The sequence below is a fragment of the Sander vitreus genome, chromosome 17 (assembly GCF_031162955.1).
Source record: "Sander vitreus isolate 19-12246 chromosome 17, sanVit1, whole genome shotgun sequence".
NCBI classification, from domain to species: Eukaryota; Metazoa; Chordata; class Actinopteri; order Perciformes; family Percidae; genus Sander; species Sander vitreus.
The window spans coordinates 23,381,087-23,404,820 of record NC_135871.1 but is presented as its reverse complement, the minus strand read 5'-3'; the positions used below and the strand labels follow the sequence as shown (position 1 = coordinate 23,404,820).

The 23,734-nt window shown below is 40.5% G+C and overlaps 1 protein-coding gene across 1 annotated transcript; it reads right to left on the bottom strand.

The window, feature by feature from the left end:
* Positions 1-10,457: 10,457 nt before the first annotated feature.
* Positions 10,458-19,058, bottom strand: synpo2la (synaptopodin 2-like a). The gene is made up of 4 exons (XM_078273436.1): positions 18,928-19,058; positions 15,474-15,625; positions 14,520-15,238; positions 10,458-13,091 (listed from the first exon to the last, which is right to left on the bottom strand). The coding sequence occupies exons 1-4, from the start codon at positions 19,027-19,029 to the stop codon at positions 10,477-10,479; spliced, it is 3,588 nt and encodes a 1,195-aa protein (XP_078129562.1). The 5' UTR covers positions 19,030-19,058; the 3' UTR covers positions 10,458-10,476.
* Positions 19,059-23,734: the final 4,676 nt, after the last annotated feature.

Below are 23,734 nucleotides of genomic sequence, written 5' to 3'. Positions count from 1 at the left end.
GACTGCAGGTTCAGGAAATAACTCAGTGTTAGCAGTAACCATATTATGGTTACAAACGTACATTTGAACATATGTTTTTTGATCATTTTCAGTAGTGATAGAAGTAATGAAAGTGAACCTCTTTCTCACAACAGACAAAAACAAAGTAATGTCAAACTTCTTTAGAAAACATTTAGTTGTTATATGAATAACATTGTTTCTATTTCAGAATGTTTATTACATAATACAACTAAAGCAAACAATGTTTTCAATGCAGCATCTTGAGGAAGTTTTGCTTGATGTCATGAATTTTATCATATTATTAATAGTTTTATTTCACGTAACCTTGTTCCTATTCAAAAAAACTGTTTCACAGTGATAATACTCAAAATATACATAGCTGCAGGTTCAGACTAAGGTTAAAATGCATTAAAGGGAGGGTTTTTCCTACAGTTTTAGGATTTCATACACTTGAAAGAAACCTGACTGCTTTGCGATTATCTCCAACTTATCAAGATCACTCTTTACCGTCAATACCTACAGTAAAGCCTGTTCTGTAGGTGTATAGCCATCAACAACCCCTGAAAGTGAATCCACAGGACCTGAATGTATCAGACAGACAGACATAGAACATGGGCCCTCCTCATTTTTCAAGTTCAAGGGGGATGTCAGATTCTCTACATTCCCCAACGAAACAGATATCTGCCCCAAAGGAAAAATATAGCTTAATGTGTACTTCAGTTTAGTTTGGGGACACAAGATCTGCACACAGGCTAAGTCAACATAAACAGAAGAATGCTGTGGTTCAGGGAGGTATTGGTCAACAATGTGCTGCTATTCTGCAGTAAAATTGAAGGCTGTAGGATCATAAAATAGCAGCTGATCGTATTCCCCAATCTGCAGCCGGCATAGGAACATGTAGGCGGGGGAAAGTGGGAGTAATACTTTCCTCCGTCTCATCGGTCGAGATATCACTCACCATTGAAGCATATTAACATAAACAACCACATTTCTTACAACCCATAATGGCTTCCTAGTCTGGGATATGTATCTGGTTCTTACATTATCTTATGTGTTGTATTTTACACCGTTTTTTTGTCTTGCTACATGCATATCAGCGCCTTCAGCTCTCAACAATTTCCTTAAGACCCAGTTAAGTGGCAAAACATCACATCACATCCACTGACTGTAACTCAACCCACTGCAGCTATTTTTAAAAGCCATTTCCAGCCAAGACATTTTAGCGAAGTGTAATGGCGTCATTCGACTATCAAATGGGCTTGACACAACCCTTAAGGACACAATACACACCTCCAGAAATCGATTCTAAGTGTATGTTTGAACCTCTCTCAAAACACTAGTGAGATCTGGAGTAGTTGTGGATGTTAACGAGAAGGGTTTTAGACACTGTTTTAGTTGCCTTAAATAATTACAAGCTTAGAGACCTCTTGCGCTCAGATTTACCTCCCCATGTCAGGGTTTTGTAACACCATATAAAATATCTGCAACGCCCACAGAGAGGGATGGTCAGCACATTTAGTCATTCCTCTGCTCATTTTAAGACGTACGGAGAAAATCTAAAAGCAGCAAAGTCACTCCCAGAGCCATTTTACTTTAATCGTTGGTAGAATCAAAAGCATCCAACCAAAGTTATAATGTTTACTGAGTTTATGAAGTCCTCTTCCATTTTTTTCCTTAGATCAGCTGCACACGCCACAAAAGTTATGATTGGGAACATGTTGCACATTTTTATTCCCTCATCCCATATTTATAGTAGTTTGAATTTAAATCCAAGCTGTTTTAGTAGAATAAAGCACACCAATGGGATGCATATCCACTCACCAGGTTTTTGTTGCAATCCTGGGAGGAGAGACAGATCTATAAATACCAAACAGAGAAAAAGAGACCCAGGGCTCAATGGTGGTGATCTGGATCACAAATTTACAAATCCTTCAGTGCCTCTGACCCTACGTATGGCTGGACCCAGGTTCCCTGGAAGTGCAAAACCCACCCTACACTCAGATGGCAGATCTTTCAGAGGGTTAGGGGTGTGGGTAGCAGCAGTTTTGGTGTCAAGACCGGAGGACGAGGTTGAGGTAGGGTAGGAGTATGAATAGGGGTGGGGGGGCAGCTGAAAGTGCTGATGGGGACATTAAGGGAACAGAATCATTCTCACAGATGGTTCAGACGCCTATAATTAGTAGCAAAGAACGAGGGGAACAGAACTCAGCTATAAGATAACCTCAAAGGACTCTGGGGTGTGTTTGGGGTAGACACAAGTGCAGGGTTAGCTCCTTCACTCCCTAAATTACTCTAACCTGACATTAGATTGTCACATTTTCAGTTTATCTGAAGCATCATGTTACTGGGCATAATGGACATGTGAATATAAAGCTGTCAGATAGTCTAACAATAGTGTTTGCATGGCTAAAACAACTGGTGCAAACACATGCAAATAAACTGGAGAGCATCCAAAGGCCAATAAACATTAAAGCAGATGCATGTCTTGTCCTGCACAGACATGTATAAAGTACCCAGACTTGAGTAAAAGTACAAGTGCTCTATCAAAAAAGTGACTTGAGTAGAAGTTGAAGTGCTCTTTAAGCACCACACTTAAGTGGAAGTACTAAAGTATTCAACATTTTTTGTGTTTATTTTAAAATGCACTACTCAAGTACTGAAAGTAAAAGTACAAGTATTGGGTTATGTAGTTATTAAAGAAAGCAGTCAAAAGTTTGAATATCATATTGTTTATATTATTTCAAATGTTTAGCCTAAAGGATACTCACAATTCCTTTGGCTGTAGCAGCAGTACAAGGACAGGAATGTACCACACCGCAGCATGTCATGAACCGCGGATAGCTAGTTAGCTAGCGCTTACTGATAGCTCAAGCTGGTGTCCCATTTGTGTATTATATTTCTAACTTACCTTGATTTGTTTCTTCAAATTCGAAGGTGAATTTTTGAAGGCCGGGAGCACGTGCGGTCTTCTTATAAGACAGCTTGATCGCTTGATTTGCTCAATGATGAGCCATCTTCATCAAACCTGGTGACAGAGTCATCTACCACTCGGACAGTGATAATGTGGGTTTGGAATGATTCGTAACATTTTTATAATTGTAACAAGTAACGATGCAGCACATAAAAAATGTATCGGAGTAAAAGTATTAAACTCATTGAAAATATGTACTGTAAAAGTAAAGTAGTAAAGTAAAAGTGGAAGTAGGAGAAAAAAATAATACTCCAGAAGAGTACAGATACAGCCTTTTAGTACTTAAATACAGTAGTGAAGTAGTTCTACTTCGTTACTATACATCTCTGGTCCTGCAGTATCCTTTGTGATTGTGTTGATTTTTAAAGTAAATTGGACCAAAACACATTCTTTAAGTTTTGGGCTAGGATTTTAGAAATACTGAATTGAGTCCATAGTTCCTCAGCGCAAATGCTTCTTACATTTACATACTTGCTTACATTTGTCTCAGTTTAGCCTTATTTCAAGCATGTTCTGTCCAGCCTTCTCTCACAATAACAGAGCTTGACCCCCTCAGTACTCGGTAATTTTAGATCTATCCATAAACTCCTATTTAATCCAAAATCTAGAGAGGGTTTTTTATATCACCCACTGTATGATAACTTCACACGCACAGATCACACAGTCAGCTTTTCAAGTGAAATATTTTCAATCTTGTTTCTGACAACATGGGATCCTACATAAAGGAAAAAGCAAGGCAATCCATCGTTGTCTGAGTCCCTGTTGGCTCTGGAGCTGGAGTCTCCCTCAAGTCACTTCTTTATATTCATTTACTGTACATAGGCCCTCTCAGGCTGATTTCTACATGTGTTATTATATTATGTATTATAATTTAATGTGTGCTTCTCTTTTTCTCTGGGGGCAAATAATTCATTTGCAACTAGAGTTCCGTAAACAAAATTAGAATAAAGAGAAAGAACGGAGACATTAATGGTTGATGTGACATCAAGATAAGTGAGGAATTAGAAGTTGTTGTACCTCTATTTTACTTCTATTACTTACTTTTATTTGATCTTTTTTAAGCAGTTGCATTAAGAACATGTTCTTAATTACAGCAGTAGCCTGGCAAAATGTAATTTCCTCTATAAATAGTCTTACATTTTGGATATTAACAGCCCTATATATAGACACCCTTTCAGTGTGGAATTTGGCAGCAAAATGCCCTTCTGACTGCATGCTCAGTCAGAGATGACTCCAAGGCACCACGTAGTGACAAATGTTTTAAATGCAATGTGAAAGGATAGAGATATGACTTTTCACACATTAAGTCAAGATCTGAGGCAAAGTTACTCTGATTCACATAACTTTAATGATTACGCATGTACTATAAAACTATTATTACTACTACTATTACTTTTATTATTATAAAAGCTATTTTAAGAATGAAACAGAAGTAGCAACAATGGCACAGTTTATGTAGACATTGTGCACACAATTTTGCGTGTGGAGTTTGATGTTTATTTTTATGCTTATGTAGAGACATTTCTAAAAAGTGAAAAGGAAAACATTTGTTGTTTTGCTTATGGTTAGCCATTGGTAGATAGATGCTGTGATTTGTCAGTTAACAGCAGAGTCTCTCTTACCACCACGTCCCTCATAGTCAGTGGATAAATAGGGATCTGTGGAAAAGACCACTTTACAGTGTGTTGAAAAAAAGGTCCTGAAATTGCATTTTCTGGGTTTTCTCTGCAAACACCTCACCCCACCACGCCTTGTGGGGATAAAACAGCCTGGATTTCAAAAACCCATTCATATACAAAGAGGCTTTATTAGCATGACCATATTGACACAGTATTGCTAAAGCACATAAACAGGGAAACATTAACACATTTACATATAGTTGTACAGTAGGATGCAGACAATAAAACATTGCAAAGCAACAATCATGTCAACAAAATTTAACAATAAGAACAAAACTGATGGATATCAGCAACAACATAAAAACAAGAATATTACAGTGTGTGTGTGTGTGTGTGTGTGTGTGTGTGTGTGTGTGTGTGTGTGTGTATGTGTGTGTGTGTGTGTGTGTGTGTGGGGGGGGAAATCACTCACTGTTCCTCAAAGTGTGGCAGGTAAAGACATATTCTGCTGCTAGACTGCAGCTCTCTGTGTGTTCTCCCAACCGGATTGGCATTTTATTTATGTTGGTTATTTGGTCAAATGTAGGGTGTTTGTGTTTGAATTTGGGGAAATATTTAGTTCGGACTGGCTGCAGTTCTGTGCATTCTGTCAGGAAGTGCAGCTCTGTCTCGACTTGTCTCTCTCTCTCTCTCTCTCTCTCTCTCTCTCTCTCTCTCTCTCTCTCTCTCTCTCTCTCTCTCGCTCTCTCTCTCTCTCTCTGTCTCTCGCTTCCCTGTAGGATATGTCTTTGAATGTGGCACCCTCTAGGGGCAAAGCCTATAATTTGCTTGCACATTACTTGTATCTTTTCACCCCTAGAAGTTATGTTAGAAGCATGTTGCAATTCTCATCCTTTAATCTTACTATCATATTTTTTTATCAATTATAGTCTGATTTTCTCTGCATCTGTGTGCTCAAAAATGTATAAGTGTAAGATCCAACATGATATTGACAACAGCATTGAAGCATTTAAAAAGGGACTCTTGCAAGGTAAATAATTTAGAAAGAAATGTTTGTAATTCTCAAAACTAAGTGTAAATCTAATCTGTAAGAGATGAAGTACTGCTCAATTATCCTGTTTAATTAATTATCTTATTTTGTATAAAGTACTCAAACCAAGCTTGAAAACTAGCCTCACCAGGCTTGTCTAGAAGGATAAGTTTTCTTGGCACATTAGACACTTTATGGAGCTGTATATATGCTGAAGGAAACTCTTGCTATAGCAATCTTGCGATTCAACCCTCAGAATTTATAACTTCAGGATCTGTCTTGGAAGTTGTCAGTAACATTTCAATTAATCTTAAAGGTCCAGTGTGTAACGTGTTTAGTTGTTCATTATCAGAATCTGTGTTGCCCGTTCACAAACTTGTCCTTTTTCATGAATATTTACCTCCACCATCAATTTCAAATATTCCTTTTGGCTTGAAATTTAACATTTGCATTCGCATGAACTGGGGTAGACGCTCCATATTCATGCGCCATCTTGAAATACGTTAGCCGGTAAGGGACATACAGGACATACTGCTCCGCCTTTCGCGTTTTCGCTGTCACATGATAAACTCATAAGTGCTGCTAATGTAAGGTGACCAGATTTGTGAGACAAAATCCGGGGACATTTTCAGCTCAGATGCGTAAATACCTCCAAAACAGGTAATGTTTTTATCTTTGTAAACTTAAAACGGGGACACTGCCCCAGGGGCGTCACTAGACCTAGAGCTGCACTGGGGCACAAGCCCCCCTAGGGGGATCCATGGGCATGCTCCCCTGTAAGAAAATGTTGTCTATTTGAACGTTAACGGTTAAGTAATTGCTGTAGTACAACTAGCAGGAGACAAGTTATAATTGAGGTAAGTTTGAAGACACTAACTTATTATATCATATAATTAATAAATATTTTTGTTGTATCTCTTTTCGGTGTTGTAGTTTGTAGACGGTCCCTAAGCACTCGTCTTACTGCCGTCTCACCACCAGCTGCTCGTAGAGACCAATGTTATTTCTCCAGGTTGGAGGACGGCTCGTTTAGATGAAAATGAGTTTGTAGCTCTTTGTTTACCTTACTACAGTAGGAAAGATGCGTCGTTTGTGATTTAATAACATTTCGCTGTAGAGTAATTGATCCCGGAAGTTCGAATCTGTGAATATCTTTCTAACTTTACTCTATACAGTCTATGACTTTACTGAAGTTGAGTTCTGAGCAGCGCTTGCTCTGGCTGTCTTGAGCCTGCACGTGTAGGGTTTGGTCAATGTTTTCTTTCTTTCATTCCAATTTCGGGTCTGTCAGTCACAGTGAAAACATTTCCGGGGACAACTCCAGCCGGGGACAGGTCACCGAAACCGGTACAGGTCACCCTATGTAGCTTCCCGGCCCCAGCAAGTTTGAAGATGGAAACATGGAGGACCACACGTATTCAAAATCCAAATTTCACAAACAGGAGTCTTCTTCTTTGCCCAGAAAAAGAAAAAGGATATTGAAAAGAGCAAGAGACCAGCTTTTTAAAGCGTGAAGGCTACCGTAGCTGTAATACGTACTTTGAACTGCGTGGTGCGAGAGAGTTGATTGCGATATATGATCTCAACGCTAGATGGGAGAAATTCCTACACATTGGACCTTTAAGTATATAACAGCTAAAACTGATTAAAGGACAATTCCGGCGCAAAACGAACCTAGGGGTTAATAACGGATGTGTACCCACTCTGTCGTTCTCTGGGACATGTTTTCATGCTAATTGATTGTGTTTGTAGCTTGAACGAAGCTAGCGCGGACCGCTGATTAGCTTACAACGCTAGTATTCAGGGCACAGGGAAAGTAAAAACAAATCGCTATTTATACCACTAAAAAGGCTCAAAATATCACCAAACTTCAACGGTAGCATTGTGAGGGTCCCTACATGTTAACCGAAGCATTGAGAACTTTGTAAGTGTACCGACAGTTTATTGAACAAAGAGCTGCGGGAGCTCCGTGAAAGGGCTACGAGAGAGAGAGAGAGCTATGCCGCAACAGAGCCTCGTACTTCGGGAAACCAGTCATGACTTACAGCTGGCGATGTGTGTGTGTGTGTGTGTGTGTGTGTGTGTGTGTGTGTGTGTGTGTGTTGTGCTTGCCGGTGTGTAAAGTTAATGTGGTTGGGAAACATAAGGAGAAACATGCAATATTTTAATCATTTATAATGAATGTGATACTGGTACTGATAGGTGATAGGTTTTATCTCTGTTAAAGAAGCACAAAAGCAGGTACGAAACATCAATCAGCATATCTTTTTTCATTCAGGAGAAGTTGTTGCCAACAAAGAAAACTTTAACCAACAGCTTTATTTAACCAGCAGCTCAGGGTGTTCAGTTAGATATTAAAACATGCTTGTGTCAAGCTGGGTGAAGGTGTTTTAAATTAAGCCTGGAAATGTTAGATATTACTCTCTTCTTGCTTCAGATGGCTTATATTCAGAGAAAAGAAAACGGAAAGGATAAGAAAAGAGCAGCCGAGGGAGGAAAAGAAAGGAAGAATAGACCATGATGAAGCAGGAATCAGGTGGGACGGAGAAGAAAGAGAAAATATATGAAACCATACTGATTATGCTGTTATCATACCCTGAGAGAGAGAGAGAGAGAGAGAGAGAGAGAGAGAGAGAGAGAGAGAGAGAGAGAGAGAGTGTGTGTGTGTGTGTGTTTTCTCCTGTTGAGTATTTTTACCCTTTTAGTGTATAGTTAAAAAAAATTTAAATGAATATACACTTATAGTTATTGCACTGCTAAAACATTATTTTATTATTTAATGCATGCATACTGTACATTAAAAGCAGAGAGCAGTATCACACAATCAGCAACGGGGGGCAGTGTACAATCAAACATGTCAGACAACTGAAGAGCTTTCATATTTAATTTTATTCCTCTAAAAATGTTGTCTCCTAGTCAGTATAAACTTCTATTTAGCAACAATAACAAACATTTTCACACTTTTTATTTAATCAAACTACATTCAGAAACTTGTATTTATCATATTTTACACATAACTATATCCACACTCTAGATTTTTCGTAGCCATAATATGAAAACAAGAACAAGCTTTAAGATAAATTGTTAATTTTGTTTAATGGTAAAAAATAAAAGTATCTTCCAAATGATTCCACAACTGAAAACAATATTAACTTGTTTCTTACTGGTTTCCATTGTCATGCCTAGTCTCTCAAGGTACTGTATATAGCTATCGAATGTTTATCCCTACTTTTTTTTTATAACAACCATTGTTAATGGAAAGACACCAGTTAAACCTCTGTGCTTCTTTCCATCAGCGTCTTTAGCTTCATCAACAAATGTCAGGTAGCAAACGTTCTGTTCCAACCCCTGTTAACTTCTAAGGCTGTGGAATTTCATAACTATCTACAGTTCAACCGTACATCCCATTAGCCCACAAATAGTGGGCTATGACCCCATTCAGTAATCTGACCTACCTATATACAGTATATATACTGCCTATATCCCTCCTCCACAGCCCCTCATATTTCTTGAATCCTTTCATAAATTCTGGTGCCTCTTAATCAGTCAACTTCCCTTGCACTCCATTAGATTAAATCACAATTAAACAAAACCAAATACACATTCCTTCATCTGTGTTATTTGTTTAATAAAAGTTAGGAATTTACAGATCTGGAGAGATCACACTGATATTATAAGGATGTCCGGTGTGCCTAATGAAAGCTGTGATATCCAGTGACAAGTGTACATTCAGTGACAGCCCGAGCACTTGTTGAATGTGACCCATGCTAAAAAGATAGCATTTCTCTATGGCTATAGTGAGCAGAGGTATTTGGCACAACCTCACTAACACTTGCAGAGCAGACCTTGTCTTCACATAAAGAACCAAGGTGAGCAGAGACTTTTAAAAACATTTTAAAATTTTCATCATGCTTCATTTAAATCCCTGGACAAGGAGACTAGGTCATCATGGGCTTCTTCTTGTCAATGCCACAAACAGAGGAGGGTAAAAACATTTCGTGCACATCATTTAGTAGGACAAGTACTAAATAACAGAGTTAAATGTTCAAAGATAGATAAAAGATATAAGCCTGCTGTTGCTTTATGATCGTCCACCTGTCAACATACTAAAACATATTTCTTCAGTCATTTAATCCTATGATCCAAACTGCGACTATTCATTTTCGACATCTTTCAGACATTTCAAGTTTCAAAGAATATTTCAGTACAGGCTCTGATTAGATGATATTTCTGCTAAATAAGTAGAAAGGGATCTCCAGAAGCCTTACACAAACCTCCCCCAGGACAGGCATATGGTGGACTATACAGCATACAGTATGTGCTAGTGTACTATTATTATTATTGTCACTCAGATAAATGTGTGAGTAAATGAGTTGGCAGCAAAATAAATATGAGCAGCATTTTTTAACAATAAGTAGATTTTTTATGATTTCTTACCATTATTCACGTTGTAACATTTTTCAAAAACTTGAATGGCTTCTGGATTTCAACTTTATACTGAATTACTTTGTTTCTTCATCACTTTATGTTTACAGCTCAATTTGAGGCTTAAATTAATGGATGTAGGGCTGTCACTTTCTTTTAATTCATAAATAAATTGATTAAGATAATTGCCCATCACAATTTTTTTAAAGCCTAAGCCCCACCCAAAACCCAAATACATTCAATTAACAATGATGTAAAAAGAAAAAAACAGAATATCTTCAAATTTGAGAAACTGGAACCAATGGATATTTGGCATTTTTTACTTAAACAATAAACAAATTAACAAAATTGTTAATTGATTCATTAATTTCAGCACTTAATGAATAGTACATGAAGATGTCCATGTGTGGTAGTGATAGATTTACTGGTGTTCACATTGCCCCTGGCCTCCAAACATGGGGCTGGACACCTCTCTTGGTGGCAACAAAACGTGGTTTGGGTGCCTGAACTGGGTCGGACTTGAGTGGGGGCAAAGAGGCAAGGATACTAAGCTCAGGGGCGCTCTGGAACTGCTTGGCTGCCTGTAGCCCAGTGGTGTATGATACCGGAGTGTAAGGGGTAGAGACTGCAGGGGGCACATGCTGTGGAATAGGGGCGGCAGAGAATTTTGGGAGGCTGGGCAGTCCAGCTGGTTGGGAGGGAGGTAAAGCTGGTGTTGGGGCATTGACTGGTGCTGGTGTCAAGTGAGGAGCCGGGGTTGGAGTGAAAGGAGCAGGAGGTGGGGACATCATGCCAGAATGAGTCAAACGTTCTCCAAGGGTAGTGGCCGAGCGAGGGGCTATGACCTTTGGAGCTAGAGTGGGAGCTGACATAGGTGTGGGTGTGGAGAATCGCTTGACCTCGAAGACACGGGCTGTTTTGATGGGGATCTGCCTAGGTGAGGTTAATGAGCTGCCCACCATTGTTGCTGTTGTGTAGTCACCATGTTGCTGCCTCTGGGCCTGATAAGAAGGCATGGCTGAAAGATTAGCAGTACTGCCACCATAGTTGAACATAGCAGAGTTGAGCTGGTAGGGCTGCCTTCTCATGAAATCCAGAGCTTTGATGCCCTCTCTTTGGGAGACTCCTCTACCCCTGCTTTCTGGCTTGCCTGTATTCCTCTGAGGCCCTGTAGGGATAGAGGGGGCCAGAAGTGGGTTGTACCCAATTGGTGGAGGAGCACGGACATTTGGGGAGTATTTCCACTGAGAGACAAGGGAAGGGTTTGAAGTGGAGTCAAGGAGCTGGGCTGCACTATGCGAGGCCACTTCCTGCTGGTAAGGAGTCTCGGGTGGGGTATCCACTACATACATACCCATGCGGCTCTGTCTGCGGGCAAACAGCTGTGCCCCCTTACCTCCTGCTTGAAGAAACTGTGGGGCCTCATGGATGACCCGAGGCTTGGGTGCCACTGGAGGAGGCGCCCTCACCATGCTGGTCTCACCACTCCTCTCCTCCTCTGCATCATCATAGATAGCCTCAGACGGTGGTTGGCCATATTTGTGTCGGGTGGACCTTTCATCCAGGTTCTGCACCATACACAATAGATCGGGATTGGGGGAGTTCTTCTTGACATCTGGTAAATTGAACATAGGTTTGGGTTTTCCACTTCGCCGTCGAGCATCAATTAAGATCCCTGTGCGACCTGTTGGACCAGGAACAGGGGTTGGAGCTACAGCTTCTGGCTGAGAGACCACTGACACTGTAGCTACAGGTGCCATAGAAAAGTGAGGTGGATGTGGTTGAGAAAATGGCACTTGAAGTGGAGGCATTGGGGCAACTGGGTTAGGTGAAGAAAGAATTTGGGATACAGGAGGAGCTGGGGCTGGAGCCATTGGTGCTTGTACAGCCAGGAGCACTGAGGGCATAGACACTGGGGGCACAGCTACAACTGGAGCCTGGTGAACAGTATTTATTGGTGGTGATGACTGCATTTTCTCTACAGAGGTAGAGACGACTGGAGGGTAATAGGTAACAGGAGCTTCTGGTGTTGGGGCCAAGGGACCTTGAGGTACAAATGATGGTGGGGATGTTATTGATGTAGTATTCATGGCTAGTTCAGAGGCAGTGGAGAATGGTAGTTGCACAACAGCTGCTGAGGCAGGACGCTGGCTCGTCTTTGTGACAGATGGTCGAAACGTTACAGGTGCTGTCGCAGCTCGCATGCTGATGAAGCCAGGAGTGAAAGGACGTGCCGTTCTGTTGAGAACATTACTAGCAGGTAGTTCTGGTAATGGTGTTTCAGCTGGTGGTACAGGTCTGGTCAGAACAGTCACTGAGGCAGTGGCTGGTTTGGGTGTCACAGGTGGAGGTGTCATTTTCATGCTAGCTGTACTAACTGCAGAGTAGGATAGGTCCCCATTAGACATTCCATAGGCTGCAACTGGACCTGGAGCCTGGGACAGCTCTTGCTGTGCTATAGTGCCAGATGGTATCATCTGCTGAGGCTGAGGCTGGAGGTTTGGCTGCATCTGTGGTTGTATCTCTGGTTGCAACTGATACATCTGAACCTGCCCCTGGACTTGAGACTGTGGAGGAGCTTGAGGTTGTGCCGCCTCTACCTTCTTGGCATGCTCAGCAGCCCTCTTTCTTTGCTGCTCAAACAACTGGGCACCCTTGCCTGTGATGTCACTTAACCCTGGACTTGGAGCATCCTCTGCCCCATCCCCACGACCTTCAGTGCCTGCAGTTGCCCTCTTCTCCAGCATATCCAAGTAGTCACTATCCCAAGTTGGGTCAGGAACGGCAGAGAAGCCATCCTCATCAAACTCTGATTCACTGCCAGGGAATACCCCATCCTCCTCTTGTGAGTCCTGACACCTGTCCTCATCCACACTACCAAAACTGGTAAGGGTGTACTTTTTGGAGCGCTGCCGCCTTTTCTTGAACATCAGCACCCCCTTAGAGTGAGGGTTGGGAGCATCAGTCAGTAGGGACGCAATTGTTCGACACTTGGTTTTGGCTTCCTTTACATGCTTGTCTTGCGGAGTATCCCCTCGGTTCAGTTCTGCAGGGTGTTAAAGCAATAGCTATTAGGAACAGTTGCACAATAGCATGAGATAAGTACTACAGTAAGGTCAGAGAATTCTGAATTTACAGATTTAACCTTTAAACCAAGAACGGACTCTGACATGAACATCTAAACCTGTTCTGATCGCCATGCCTTCAACAGGCATCCATCTCTTAACTTGCCACAGAAGCACTTCCAGGAAAAATTCCAGGCAAGCCTTCAGCTTCTCACATTAGCTGGGGTGAAGGATACATTTGCACATTATTAGTCACATGACATCTAACTTAACTAGAAATATCTGCAAGCTAGTGGAAAGTTACATGTTGTAGGTGACTGGAAGGAGAACTTCAAAGGCTAGCCACAACATATTCTTTAACCTGTTATAGTATTAAGCAGATTAATTAATTTTGTTACCCTAATATGCACTGCCACGTGAAGAGAGTTCTTAATTTGTCTAGGACAGGGTAGTAGGACATTATAATGTTAAACCTGCACTCAGTAATGGCAAGGGGGATTTACAAGAGTAAATTTATTCAACTAGCCTATTGACTTCAAATAGCCCAGCTCTGATGGACAGAATGACAAGTTGTAGTCAGTACTCTGTGTCTGTTGTTTTCTCTCTCTTCAAAGTTGTGAATAAATAAACTAAAATTCACATCAACATAAAGATTAAGTACTCAAAAACATTCAGATTGGTACTATAAAAAATGTTGGTATCAATTTATATTATCAGGCATCAATTGGCTTAACTAGTATTGGTTTAAAACTCGCCTGTCTATCTGTAGAATGATTATTGTAAATACATATTTTCAAATAGGGATGGGTTTGTACAAAATTAAGTCTACTGTTTGATGATACAGTTATCTGTTTGAACTGTCTACATGGCTGTTTTAAACCAACAGTTGACTCTTATGGAGGTTTGGTTTAGAGATGAAATGTTTGAACAAAGAAGGTAGTGTAGGTAGCATTATTATTAGTGTTCAAGGTGTGAAGACTTCAACTTACTATTGAACCTTCTGCAAATATCTAGGTTTTTCTCTAGTAGGTTCGGGGGCATATTTGCATTCAGCTTCAACAAAAGCAAGTATACTGTACATACAGTACGATCTCTGCCTAAAAAGGTCAATATCACACTGACATTTAAAATTATATGATAACTTTTCTTCCATAGAAATAATACACAGAAAATAACATTAAAAAACATTATCAAAAAGAGCATCCTTGAGAAAAAGATTAAAATATGAGGAATCTCTATCTGCTATGGGACTTAACAATCTAATGACATGTATGTGTTTGTAGGGTTTAAAAAAGTTTTATGACTTTTGAACCAACCAGTGAATTATGAGGTTGGAATGTGTACATAAGTGTGGAGAACCCATGTGAAGCACAGGATATCTGTCATTGTTCTCCCTCAGCTGTACTTACTGGCTTGTTTGGCCTTTTCCATGTAGGTTGTTGTAAGCTCCTCGTCAAGGGGTTTATTCAAAGGACCCACCATGGGTACAAACTGGCTGCGGGAGCTCAGCATCATGGCCTCCTTTGCCCTCTCAGGGGATACCAGTGGCACATTAGTTGACTCTAGAAAGCCACTATCCTCCTCTTGACCTCCATCCCGTGGCCCCTGGTCATCTGCTGAGGAGATGATGGAGGAGGTCTCAGTGGATGTCTGGGAGGACCACATTCCTGGTCCAGGAGGCTGATAAATCACCTCCCTCCGTGCCACCCCTGGTAGCCCCCCTCCTCCATCTCCATCTCCCCCACGTTTATCCAATAAACTAGGGTAAACATGTGCATCTGGAGCGCTGTCATAGCCACTCATCTCTGAAGTCTCCCCACCTTCAGGGGATTCTCGTCCTGTTGGTTTTCCTGGGTTGGAGTTGCTGGGGCTGCGGCGTTTCTGCCGGCGCTGCCTCTCATAGCCTGCCACATCTGCATCACTGTCAGTTTCGCCGTAGTAAGCCTCACTACCAGGTGGAGATGTCAATCCACTGGTTATCGAGGAGTGGCTACGGTGGACTTCACGGACAGGTGCGTGGTGGGAGTGGTTGGGTGACATGGCACGCAGAGCAGCACGGTACTCTTTGTCTATACGGGGAGATGGGGCACGGGTCACAAGCACCACAGACTGAAAGCCAGCAGGCACCCTGCAAACAGTGGAGGGTTTAAAATATTAAAAGGCTCAAATGAGGGCCGTTGGATGTGATATTAGAATCAAATTTCCAAAATCTGTATAATATACAGTAGTATCAAACACATTGTAAATAGTGCATGTCCTGTGTCAGACTTGAGTCTTTGACTTGTGCATTATATATTTTATAATTATAATGGGTTGATGATGGTTTATCAATAGTAACAGTATCATTATTTTGTTTCTCTGACCTTTTAACCCGGATGTGTAATATCCCAGGGGAGCTGTCGATAAATTCCATGGCCTGGGCATGGGATAGCGTTCCACATGGCTGTTCGTTGATGGACACCAGTTCATCAGCCTCCCTAAGCCCAGCCCTACATGCCTTGCTGCGTTTACGCACCTGCACCAGTAAAGAAAGGCAAAATTAAAACACTCACATAGACAACGTAAAGTTACACCAATGTTGAGTTTTGATGGGTTATATGATAACATATTTTTGGTATGAAGCTAATCTATTTTGAAGGGGGAACATCCAAGACAACTGTCAAGTTCTTCAGGAGACATCCAAGTCTCCATTATGTCTCAAGGGCACAACTCAAGTCAAGTCTTAAGGCCTTGAGGGCAAGATTAAGTCCAAGAAATGCAAATATTTTACATCTGAATGCTGACAATTCAATGAAGGGCATATGTATATGTATATCGTTTTTATTTATTTGATTTTATATCAAATATGACTTGGAACTTAAGGCCAGGTCTCAATTCTCAGGTCTACCTTTGGTTTGAAGAGACGTGGTGTACTGTAGATACCTAAAAGAGAATATAAAGCCAATTGGTACAAACATCAGCACTCGTTTTTTCCTGCTATTTTATTAGTTCCCTTAGAATTGTTATTTTTGAATTTTATGACTGCAGGGATAGAAAACAAAAGCCTGACAGAGCTATGCTGGTGTCTTGTCTTGGTTTGTGATAGTGACTGGCAGAGAGCAGATTTTGTCCTGACAGCTTGATCTTGCTGCGGACATATGTATGCCACATATTGCAGCTTGAGTGGGGCACTCATACACACTTAAACAGGGAAATGTCAGCCAGCAGCCATTTTCATTTGGAGCTTTGCTATTTGTGCCCGAGGTCTGTCAGGACCATGGCATTATGCCCAACCTGAATAGCCTCAGGTCAACATGTCCCATAATAAGTTTAAAGCAGATGTTTGAAAATGTTCAAAGACAATGACTGCAGTGTCGATAGAATTGTGAGGGCACTGCCATGTATTGTTATATTAATATGTAATATTGAATGTAACTTGGTTGACTTAAGACGTCACTACGTCGTCTTAGTTTGACGTTGTAGAACTTTGGTTCACAAAGTCAGTTTTCTTTCCAGCTATTCTGGTTTGCCTGTAATGAAATCCCACATCCACATTTAGCTAAGCCTTTCAAAGTGGCCTGTGCTGCTTGTGGTACAGGATGTCAGTTATTCATTCAGTCAGTCCCTTGTGGTTGCTAGTCATAACAGTTATAATACCCTTTCATGCGCGCACACACACACACACACACACACACACACACACACACACACACACACACACACACACACACACATGCACACACACACACACACACACACACACACACACACACACACACACCACGGATACAAAAACGCGTGCATGCATACCCACAGGCACAAACCCAGCACTGACACACCAGCTCTTTCAATGAAGCCCCAAACTACTCCACCTGTTAGGGACAGTATAGTATGAGACCTGACAAGATTACACCTTCCTACATTCAGGGGTGAAGGAGCACTCTGTTTTGTATGGTCAGACAGAAGCAGCTGTTGTCCACCGCCATTAAGGTGATTTGGTGTCCTGTGGCTACATACTTCCACATTTGGATAAATCAACTACATGTTGGATTAACATTCCTAATGATAAATACTGCCTTGGTGTATGGCCCATAGCACATTTTATTTCTGATAAGCAAACCAAAACTACCATCTTAGCCAGTAAAGATTCCCGTTTGTCCGGCAAAGGGAAAATCTTTGTAAGACAGGTTTTGCCATAAAGATTTTGTGAGGTCTGTAAGCAGAAACATTTCCTTTACCCAATGAGAATTGTTGTGCCAATGTATTACTTAACCTAATTAACCTTCATTTCAACATAATTGTGTGTTATAGAGAGGTACATAATGGAAAATACAACTTGTCTTAGATATGTATGAGGTATATAGATAACAAAGGTTAGTTGCTTTTGTTCCTCCTGGTCATTTATTCACAGCTCATGGTGCCTGAACAGAAACAATATGGAATACAATAGAGGCAGCAATCAGGATTTCCTTTGAACGTGAAAGAAAAGAAGTCATAGGTTTATCTATCTATCGATTTATCTCCAAGCAGCAAGATACTGATATAAAAATAGTGTATCAGGGTAATTTTTGAGTACTGAGCTGAAACACATACCTTTGGCTGACCCCAAAAACCAAACCAAAAATAGCCACCTAGAAAAGGACTTCTGCGCAGTCAACAATTATTGAAAGTGTGCATGTACTGTATGTGTCATGTGTGTACATGTATTGCATGTATAACATGTCTGCAGGTGTACTAAACCTTAGCTATAGCTATTAGCATATGTACTATTTATTGTTGCTTGCAAGCCAAAATAATCATTTATAGTATTTTCCCATTTGGCTTACATCTGAGTCTTACATCTGAGATCAAGATTCAAATCTGGACTGCTTCACTGGGGCCAAATGTGCACATTAAATTCTTTAGGGCAGTGAAAGTGTTATAAGGTTAAATATTTCCTCTACACAATCATTTCAGTGAACTTCTTTGTATATTTAGATATAAAAGTAGTCTGTAATTCTCACAAAGCAATATCATTTTTTATATTTTATATCAGAGACACCAATGTGGCTTGAGTCTGGCCTGAACCACAGGGATGTCAAGAACTGAACTAGATCACTTTCATGACATTCATTGCTCACTTATGTAGTTTGCCTCATGGTACAACAGTGTTTGATGTTAGGTAACCTGCCAACTCAAACATGACCAAGCATTGCTGGTGTGATTTGAGATTCTTACAAAAATGATGATGTAGTGGAAATATGCTTGTTGAATAGCGCAAATCAGCTCACGGTCATGGGTATAGGGTGTGTAGTATCCATAAGCTCCTCACAATAAAGATAAGTTAACAGTTTATAAAACGTTTACCTTAATGTACAAAAAATCTCTGCTATAATGCGCACATGTAACCGCTTAAAGCACTACCGAAGAACAGCACCAGTTATTTGTCAGAAAGTAACCAATGTAGAAAAGATCAGATTTTCTGGTCATTATCACTTTAATTTCACTAGAACTTTAATAGGAGAAGCAGCATTCAGTGGAAGATATGCAACAAGCTCGCCCTATATTCCCAGCTGAACTTGAAGTTTTAAGTTCACCCAATCAATCATTGGTGCGTTGTTTTGTGACTGTTCTCAAACAAGATGATGACTCATATTCAGGCCCCAAACCAACATGCATGGCAGCCAATATTCCATTTCAACTTTGTTCACAGCTCCTTAAATCTCCGCCTAATATATCCCAGCTGATGTTTCACTTCTCTTTACTGAGGCTGTTGAATCTAACACAGTTTTGTTCCCTTCCACTCAGTAAACCATGAAACAACTGCTTCTGTCAAACCTGCTGAGTGACCCGCCTTACCTTAGCCACCTGTAGCGGTTTCTGATGTTCCACGCCTCCCTGGAGACGAAAGCCCCACGGCGCGCCACCGGATAATGTAATTATCACTTCCTCTGCAACCATTGTTCTGCTCTCTCTGTCTCTTTAAGCGTTTCTTCTTTGTCTTGGTTATTTTCAGCTCCTCTTTGGCTTTTATATTTTGTCTTGGGGGCCCTCAGTGCATTTGCCCCATGGTTAGTGGTCAGGGCCCCCTCAGAGAGCTCTGACGTGCACTTTGCCTGCCACACTGTCCGGACGCCGACTTCTCTCTGAGTCTAGCTCTAGCTGTAGGCCGACGCTCACACCTGAACACACACACACATGCAAACACACACTTCTGTGCACCCACCCATACCCAGAGTGGGCCAACCATCATAGCCTAGCATAGAGAAATATGATGGGAGGGGGGTCTGTGTCTGCTTACACTGAGGAATGCCTGCCCCAAACGAGCGAGGGGAGGGTCCAACCCAACACTTGTCCTGTCACTCAGACCTATGTCACTGGGTGTGCTGATAGCCCCTCCAAAAATAGGATACCCCTCTGCTGCTTTGCATGCTCGTCTGCAGACCAAGGGAAAGGTAACATTCAGAAAGTCCAAATGGCACTGTTTCATATCTGGCTTTACAGCATTAAGGTCATTAGTAAGCTTTAGTAGGGTTACAGCCAGACTCTCAAATCTCAGGGATGAGACATTCCATGATAGGACAGTCCACTCTTGTTCTGATGAAAATTAATGATGTAGACAATGAGTGGATTGACTTTGGTGCTGATTAGTCTTTAACTGCTGAGGCTGCTGTGTATCTGGACGGCTCCTCTGGATCTGGATACATTCTAGGCTGTCATCATGGAGACTTTAGGATAAATACTTTTACAAGCCCTGGATAAACAGCCTGCATAGCTACATTGAGATGTGTCCTAAATCCACAGTGTTGAATGAATGACAAATACTTTGCAACACAGAAGGGACCCATGCTTGCTTGTATATAACAGATACAGACAAGAAAAACAAATGCTGTGAACAATTTTTTTGTGAAATGGTTTCTTGTTGTGTACTAAATTAGAGACACATAATATCTCTTTTAATAGGTGCTAAATGCTAATGTCAGCATGCTAACATGCTCTCAATGACAATGCTAGCATGCTGATGTTAAGCAGCTGTAATGTTTACAATGTTCACCATGTTCACCATCTTAGTTTAGCTTTAGTGGTTATACATTTAAAGTTAACTGGTGTAATTAGAGTGCATTGCCAGTTTCATGGATCTTGATTTTGAGAACATTTCCAGACATATTCCAACCTAATATTTTAAGCAAACATGATATTTCCTGCATCGTTCTGCCCTATATTAGTTGATTTTGATACTGTATCGCATTCTAGTTTCTAATTTTTTTATCACACACTGCACAGGTGACATTAGGCAGCTTTATTTAAGTCAAAATACTTTCCCACAGCCTGGCTCAAACTGAAGGGTGTCTTTTTACTACTGAGTTTTCAGTAGTGGGTAAGATACAAATATTGTTTGAAGGAAACTTCCAAACTGATTAGTTAAAATTCAATCAAATGAGGTCTATACTCATGAAAGACACATTTGATCTTAACTTAAACGTCACATCTGAGAAACTGGCTATCCATTTTTGAATATACAAATTTGATTTATGAATCCCATCATCCAGTGTTACTTTGGTGCTTCACATTGTTACAATCTCTTCTGTTCTCTTGTTCCCTCTTGGTCCTTATCTTTCCTGTTTTCTGTACATGTCTTACTCTCTCTAATCTTAATTTAATTAAAGCACTGAAAAAAATAGATCTAAAAACCCCGTCAAACTCAGCAAACAAATCAATCTCCACTGCACACAGGGTCTCAGTGGATGTGAACTTGCTTTAACTATGTATTTTCCTTTGGGGCATTGACAGGCCTTTAAACCTGTTGATAGAGTCTGGATGATCCCCTTGCTGCAAAGGCACCACTGCCATTATTAATGCTACAGGAGGTTACCAATGATAGCTGCTCCCTTTGGCAGCCTTGCTCTACAGCTGTCTCCAGGCCTCAGGATAGTAACCAAGATCAGTCCTGGGTCAGACAGTCAGAGAAAATGTCACCCTCTCTTCCTTGAGATGGTATCAAATCTAACAGAGCACCACAGTTAAAGCAAGTGCTTAACCACACATATACAACTGATCCAGTTTATATCAGATCTGTATTTACACAGGGAAAATGACACATTAGACAGATATCTGAACAAACATAGCTGTAGAACAGTTGTGCCAACCACTCTCCCTAGTGGTTAAAGGTAGGCTAGTTGTTGGCCTCCTGGAGCTTGTACGTCTCTATTAACGTCTCAATAATTACTGTATTTATAGTTATTTTTGTCTCTTTTGTTGTTAAAGATATCGAACATTAGATTTGACAGATTTTTAACTACCCTCTTGTGTTTTGTGTTGGATGTTTCACTTTACACCAAGTGTTATGATACATGACAAGCAGTTTTCAGGGTGCATGTCACTACATGCACAGATCATATCTTCCTGAAATATTTTAGGACATGAAGAAACTAGTCTGCACTAGTATTGTAGCTACACTGAGATTTAAGGTGAAATTTTGGTTTCAAATTCTAAATGGTAAAAAGCTTGACTTAAGTGAGTTTATAACTCAGACATATCTAATAGCATTGTTTTTAAAATTCTCACATCCCTATGAGTCCAAAAACAAAAACTCTAATGCTGTCCCAATATAGTTGTGAAAGACTTGAAAGACATTGTGACTTTGTGAGAGCTCAGATCATTTTCAACAAACCCTTCACACAAACACTGCCAGAACAGGAGTGAGAAATCTAAGAATAGAAGGAGAATTTTGTGATATTCAATAACAGACTTGTGCAGCTAAACCAATACAATGTGTTGTTAGCTGTTGTGTTTTCCTGTCAAACTAAATTGCCCGCAACAACTCAGGAAAAGGTCTGCTAAGTCACTCTGCCACAGAAGACAGAAGTGGGCTGTCTTTCAAGAAACATAAAAAGGTCAAAATCCATATGGAGCAACATGGCAAAAACGTTTTACTTTTCTGTGGCTCCATATGTTTTTTTTTGACTCCATATGCGTTCTATTGTGCCATGGCATCAAAATGAATTAAAGCGGTGGGTAAGAGTGCAGCAAAGACTTGCCGATTGTGGCTTAAACATAGGAAATGGAGGAAGCTGAGTGTTTTTTCCTGTGGACATGGGAGAACTGTTAAGTGAGGAGACAGCTTCCTCCCTGTTCCCGCTGTTAATTAGTTTGTGTCAGCCTATCTCTCCTTTCAAGGTTTTCTCTTTCACTGTCATGGTTTTTCTCCTCCTTTTCAATCATTTTTACTGTGAAGAGCTTCAGACATTTTTTCTGTTCTCTCTCATTTTTCTATTTAATGACTTCTCAGTTGGCCAACTTGCCTTCCCAAGACGACTTTGACAGACAAATTTGTTGAGTAGCAGCAGGCACAGACCCAGTGGTCTTTAACTGAGACATCTGTGCCAGCATGGCAGACACTGAGGTGAAAATGATACTGCCATACAAATACACATGATGTAAGCAGAGCTTTTTGAAACGGCGGTGCACAAAGTCAACAATGTATATATTTAATAATAAATACTGTACTGGGCACATTTAAGAGGCAGTAATCAAAGGGGATGGTGTGTGTTTTATGTATGCAATTTTAATTTTAAAACATTTTAAACCTTTAGTTTATTTTATATGCAGGGAAATGCCTGAAACATGTACATGTGAAGGTCATTTTCACAGTGTAGCTTTAGAGAATTGTACTCAACGTCATACTGTACCCTTTTGTGAAAGACATTTTATAATACCCTTGAGAGGCTCACATTTTTAAAATGTCAAGTTAAAAAGGGCTCGATGGTGTCTTAAGCCCCCAGCGTCTCCTTCCAAGCAATACTGCGACCGTTGACTTCAAGGCACCTCACCCTAACCTTAACCCTAACCATAACCATAACCATAACCATTGCCTAATCCTGTTGGGGGCTTAAAACACAGATCAACTTAAAAAGGTTAGTTTTTCTTTTGAAGGAGGTATAATTCTGACATTTTGCAATATACTTTTAAACTCTAGCTTTTTTCTAAGGCCCATAAGATTTATTCTGAAAATAAACAGTGCTTCCTATTTATTTATTTTTTAAGTTTTTGGATATAACAATTTTTAAGATGTCAGATTGTATGTACAATGTAATTGTCACTACATAGTAATGTGTGTGGGGCAAAGTTGGCTTCAAGTTGGTCTAGATCTGAGTTTTTTGGTGTGGCAATCAATTCCTTCAGTCTTTCTCTTTACTGTGTAATGTGTGTTAGCAAAATGTTACTGCTTAAGTTTCAGCCACTTGAATTTGCCTCCACCTTTTTCACCCTAATGCGTTGAACTGCTGACCCCAGTTTGTGACAGACTGTGCTGCATCTCTCAGTTTCTCATCTGTTTCATGGCACAGAGATGGCATAACACCAGTTGGTCCCTCATAACCCTCCATGTGCTGTCACCAGTGTGTCTCTCACACACACACACACACACACACACACACACACACACACACACACACACACACACACCTGCAAACTCACACAGAACGATGGCGTAAAAAATATGCTAGACAACAAGTAGGCTATGATTGTTTTAGTTTGTTTTGTTTCTTTTTTCTGTTGGAAGCCTGGATTTCAGGTAGTATAATCTGGAAACTAATCGTTGCATGAATAAACTTTATTAGTATTTGTATATTAATATCACAGTGACCTTTATACTTCATATCCAGTC